This window comes from Lynx rufus, unplaced genomic scaffold, assembly GCF_022079265.1.
Source record: "Lynx rufus isolate CCGP_SWC_20201006 ecotype Redwood Valley unplaced genomic scaffold, mLynRuf1.p SCAF_11, whole genome shotgun sequence".
Classification (NCBI taxonomy): domain Eukaryota; kingdom Metazoa; phylum Chordata; class Mammalia; order Carnivora; family Felidae; genus Lynx; species Lynx rufus.
The window spans coordinates 31,790,426-31,796,425 of record NW_025814825.1 but is presented as its reverse complement, the minus strand read 5'-3'; the positions used below and the strand labels follow the sequence as shown (position 1 = coordinate 31,796,425).

The following is a 6,000-nucleotide window of genomic DNA, read 5'->3' as shown; positions in this document are numbered from 1 at the left end:
AAAATAAATGAACGTTGAAAAAAAAAAATTAAAAAAAAAAAAGAAAAACTGTTATATAGCACAATGTATAAACTTGTCAAATCAGTAAGTTGTACACCTGAAACTAACGTCACATTGTGGGTCAACTATACTCAAACAAAAAAAAAAAAAAAGAGAGAGAGAAAGAAAAAAAGCTATTATAAAAAAGTCTTAGAGAAGTAGACAAATTGAGCTGTTGACATATTGTCTTTATTGAATTAAAATTATACTATGTATAAAATAGCAATGTGTACACAGAGGGATTTAATGCATCATATATACAATTCTCTTTGAAAAGTTAGCATACAAATTACAATGATTATGAACATAAAATTTATATTAAAATCCTCCAAAAGTGATTTATTTGGCTGTTTTAGTTCGAAGCCGTCGTTTAAGAATCTGATGATCACTCTCCTTTACTTTATGGTCCATCAAAATCTGAAATTAACAATTCCACATTTTTTTATAAATAAAAGCTTATTTATAATTTAATAAGATATTCATGTGCTTAATAACTGGAATAATAGGTACATTTTAATATTTTTTTGTCCTCTTGGCCTGCAGGTATACTAACCTTCAATAAAAAAGCATCATCTAAAGTAACAGATTTTGTAAAGATTCTTTCAACATTACCTAACATAGAATTAAAATCATCTACCCTTTATATTGAATTCAGGACATATATATCTTGAAGTAATAACTGAAATATTTGGAGAGAAGTACCTTAAATAATTTTTAAGAAACTATCTTTCACAGCAACAAGTACAATAATCCCCCTTTATCTGTGGCACATATGTTCCAAGATCCCCAGTGGCTGTACCAAACCCTACGTATGCTGTTTTTTCCTATACATATACATACCTGTGACATAGTATAATTTGAAAGTTAGGCACATTATTATATTGACAATCACTAATAATGAAACAATTACAACAATATACTGTATAGTAAGTTATGTGAATGTTATCTCTTTCTAAATATGTTATCGTACTGTCCTCTCCCTTCTTGAAATGACTAGAAATGATAAAATGCCTACGTGATGAGTGAGGTGAATGATGTAGGCATTGTGACATAGAGGCTACTACTGACCTTCTGATAATACATCAGAAGGAGGATCATCTGCTTCCAGACTCCAGATGACCGTGGGTTACTGAAATCATGGGAAGTAAAACAAAGGATAAGAAAGGGCTACAGCATATAACTCAGAAAAGTAGAACGAGTATTATATTCCAACTAAGAAAAGAAAGAACTTCAGGGAAAGGAAGAAATCATGAACTAATCAGACAGATGGTGAAAAGTGACCAAGAAACTAGGATTTCCAACAGCATGTCCTAATTGACACCAATTCTTCACCACCTGCCTTCAAGTGTCTTGTATCTGATAACTGCTGTTGCAAAAAGTCTCTCTCTCCCTTGATTTCTCTGAGCCACTTCCTGCAGAAGCCTCCTCCTGTAATTACTTTTCTACTGTCACTTTCATCTACTGGGCAAATGCAAGCATGATGGGAAATTAGAACTCTCCCTGTAATAGCACAGACTGTTCTGAGTGAAGAGAATGAGTCATCGAGTCGGGATGACAAACTACAGTCTTTTCTTAAAAGAACCTGGAAGGCTTAGAGAAAAGGTGGGAGGAAATGACTGAATGTCAATTCTGCATTTTTACCAGGCCCACTTAGGCCAGATTTGTACAACTCCTGTGATAAAGTTAACAAGAAAAACAGGTGTTAGGAGCAAACAAATTGCTCAACAGTGATAATTCTGTTGATGGAATTAAAATTCCTCTGATGAGTTTACAAATGTAAATACATGACACTTGTATACGTTAATGCAGCACTTGTTTTAATTATTACAAATTTAACACATCACATAGCAAAAGTGTAACACTTAAAGCATTTCAGGAGATGTGATCTAAAGAATAAAAATTCAAACCATTGTAAAATTCAAACTGTATGAATACTTCAGAATTAAAAAGAGCATGAACAGTTTTACTTTCAAGAAAACGAAAGGAGTAGCTTACCACTTGGCCAGATATATCAATAGGAGATGAAATTTCATTTGTGTATAATTTCCGCTTGGCCCGTTTTGGTCGAGACACATTTTCTTTACTCACTTCTACATTTGAGAGCTTTGAAGAGCTCATCGTTTCAATTATCTTCTTTGCTATGGAAAAAAAAAAAAGTTTAAATCCTAAAATAAATAACTTTCTAACTGGAAAGGTTTGAAATCCTTAATAAAGAAAAAAACATACCAAAGTAAAGAGAAAAGCACTGCAACTTAGAAATGGTGAAAGGACATGACTCAACAATTCACAAAGAAGAAATTAAGTGCCTCATAAACACATGGCATAACGATGAACAGCAAAAACAAAAAGGCAAATAAATAAAACATCATTTGACTAATGTTCAACATGGTGAAAGGTTTGGTAAATTACAGTACAACCAATAAGTGTCTTTAATGACTCAAAGAGGCTTATGCTGTTATAGCAAAAAGCAGGATCCATATATACTGGACCATGCAGCAGTACTCACATGTAGAGATATCTACAATCAATATTAAGTCAAAGTAGTTTATAATCGTGAGCCCTTTGCTTATAGTTAACACACACACACACACACACACACACACACACTAAAAGAAATCAAATTGTTAATGGCTGATTGTTTCTGGGAAGTGGAAAAAATTTTCAATTTCTTACTGTGTACATTTGTTTTTCTTTTTTTTAAATGTTTTATTTATTTTTGAGAGAGCACAAATGGGGGCGGGGGGCAGAGAGGGAGGGACAGAGGATCTGAAGTGGGCTCTGACCTGACAGCAGTGAACCTGATACGGGGCTTGACCTCACAAACTCTGAGATCATGACCTGAGCTGAAGCCGGATGCTCAACAACTGAGCCACCTAAGTGCCCCTATTTTTCTTTTTTTTAAAGTTTATTTTATTTATTTTGAGAGAGAGAGAGAGAGCAGGGGAGAGAGGCAAAGAGAGAAGCAAAGACAGAATCCCAAGCAGTCTCTACACTAAACAGCACAGAGCCCGACACACGGCTTGAACTCATGAACTGTGAGATCATGACCTGAGCCAAATCAAAAGACACTTAACCAACTGAATCACCCAGGCATCCCTACATTTGTTTGTTTTTCAACAGGTACATATTGATTTTAATAGAAAACATACTTCCAGTTAGGAAACCTGCTGGATAGAAAATCCATATACATATGATATTAGCTATATATTTTTTTTAATAGAAAAAAGGTTGAAAAAACATGCTAAATTGAAAGTCTACTTGCCAAGGGTTAGGCTGGGCTTGAAAGAGCTGAGCTGCCAGATGTCAGAGTAGCCAGTTAAGTCAATAAGCCAAAATGAAAGCAACACTTAGGCCTTTAACCACTTACTGCAATAGAATAAGCAAGAGGCAAAACCTGCGAAAATGCGACTCGCACCCACCTTCCATCTTTCCCCAGGTGTGGTCTAGGTCAGAAGGATCGGCACACAAGCGGGGAGTCCTCTCACTGCCAAGGGAGTACTGAACAAAAAGCTCTTGCCTTTGCTATTTTATGGACCTTAGGGCTGGAGACCAGAAGGAAGGGATAAGAGTGGAAAAGTAAAGTCTGAGTGGAGAAAAGTATCTTCCAGGTTCCCTCCCCTTTCCTGTCATGAGAAGGTCCTAGGAAGAGGTGCCTGAGGAATTTCTCTGCTGAGGGCCCCTAAAAAGGAGGCTCTGAATGAAGGCACCTCGGCGAGGACTGCGGGTATGTATAAGGGGATGGCTGGCCAGGGTCCTGAGTCCTTGACTGTAACTCCCTTCAGAGACTGCACTCTGCATGGGGAGGGCAGCCTTTCCCACGAAAAAGCCATGAGGCGTAACAGGTAAAGATTATGTAACTGCCTATGGGTCAGCCTAAAAGGGGGGAAAAAAAATCACACATAGGATTTTGGCCTGGAGCCCCAAACTCCCCACTACGATGTGCCAGCCACTATACTAAGGGCTGAGGATGTGAACCACACAAACACGTGGCATTTGTGAAGCTTATATTGCAGTGGAAAAGATAACACAAAAATTGTAGTTTAAATAATTCAATTTGCAGTTTGAAAGATCACTCTGGTGGCCATGCACTAGCGGGACAGGAGAGAGACAAAAGGGAAAAGAAGGAAGACCAATGATACCAAGGAATGAAATAACAGTGGTTATCAAGAGCCACAGAATTCTAAAAATTAATCTCTATTTTTCCCCCTAGATTTCTAAGTGATCGACAACAGACACATAGTGTAGTTATAATCCAAAATTGGGGTATCTTATACTCCTAGAAGTAAGTTTCTAAAAATCCACACTAGGGGCATCTGGCTGACTCAGTCGGAATAGCATGTGACTCTTGATGTCAGGGTCATGAGTTCAAGCCCCATGCTGGGTGTAGAGATTAAATGAATGAAAAAAAAAAAATCCACACCTGCTGTACAGGTAGGGAAGCTGTTAGGAGCTGAGTCAACCAAGCAAGAAAGTCAATTACCATATGTGTGCTCCTTTCCTTGAAAACTTACTTTCCTTTACTATGTAAGTGCTATTCAATATAATTTAAACAAAATACCTAAGAATCTAAAATAATAAGTCCTACCACTCTACATTTAAACATTTAACAGTTGCTGTTTGTCCCTCCAGATATCTCCTATGCTTATGCTAATATTATAACTTTTAAAAAAGTACATGTCTTATAAAAAAATACATATATACAAATGAGGTTTGGTAAGTCTAAAATTCCCACACTGTGCATGAAGCCAGCCAGACTACAGCAAACTCACAGGAGCACCTCGAAATATTTTAAATTTTCAAAGAAAACAGTGACACTAGGGGCACCTGGGTGGCTCAGTCGATTAAGCGTCTGACTTCGGCTCAGGTCATGATCTCACCATTTGTGAGTTTGAGCCCTGTGTCGGGCTCTGTGCTGACAGCTCAAAGCCTGGAGCCTGCTTCGGATTCTGTGTCTCCCTCTCTCTCTCTGCCCCTCCCTCCCATGCTCATGCTCTGTTTCTCTTTGTCTCTCCATAATAAATAAACGTTAAAAATTTTTTTCAAAAAGAAAGGAAACAGTGACACTCAATAGCTCAAGGTAGTATTGTTTCAAATGGTAACATGTTACATTCCTTTTGATGATGACGTATCTTTACAAACTGGATTTTCAGAAGCTGAATTTTCGGTGGTTGTTTGGCCTTAGCATTAATGGATAAAATATTAGCTGTTTCTTTTTGGGTGTAGGGGAACAATGAAAAAAATTACCTAGGCATTAAAGGCACTGTGAACCAAGAAAGTTTGGGAACCTCTGTATTAAGTTTTTACAGGAAGTGTTTTTCCACAGCCTATTTGACTCGACTCAACTATCCCCTGCTTTTAATTGAACTCAGTCCCTTTCCCTCATTCTCCTCACCGGTAGTCTCAATTTATCCCACAACTACCACTGAGGTTAAGTTGACGAAAATCCACTCCCTGCCTGCCCCTTGTCCCCAGTAACCTCTCCACACTCTCCAAGCCAGATGCATATTACTACCCAGAATTGCCTACACATTCTCTACACTTTCCTGGTACTCTACCTGTGTTAAAACTGTTCCCTCTGGTAGATGTGTGTGTGCACATGTGTGAATACATATAAATGTATGTTTGTGTTTGTGTGTGTATTTAGAAAAAGTATGTATCTTAGTATATATTTATATACAAATAATATGGCTATGTTATAAAGAAGAAAGCATTAAGCAATTGAACTCAAGAGATATTTATAGAAATACATATATATTTGGTATTTTTGATGTATTTTGATATTTTTGATATATATGAATGGGTAATGTTTGTCAATGCATAGAAAAAAATACTAGTAAGAATATATACCATAACAGAGTGATTATCTCTAGAGGGTGTAATCCTGCCAGCATTTCAATCCCAAGTTAAATCCCATCTCCTCAAAAAAAATAAAATTTTCCCTTAGCCTCTGAATCAAAAGAG

At 37.0% G+C, this 6,000-nt stretch overlaps 1 protein-coding gene across 1 annotated transcript in view; it reads right to left on the bottom strand.

The window, feature by feature from the left end:
* Positions 1-206: 206 nt before the first annotated feature.
* The window catches only part of KIF20B (kinesin family member 20B), a 73,294-nt gene continuing 67,500 nt past the window's right edge, over positions 207-6,000 (bottom strand). Inside the window, exons 33-34 of the mRNA XM_047073149.1 lie at positions 2,035-2,177; positions 207-456 (exon numbers count right to left, since the gene is read on the bottom strand). Coding sequence (XP_046929105.1) covers positions 379-456; positions 2,035-2,177 — 221 coding nt within the window. The 3' untranslated portion in view covers positions 207-378. The remainder of the gene's footprint in view (positions 457-2,034; positions 2,178-6,000) is intronic.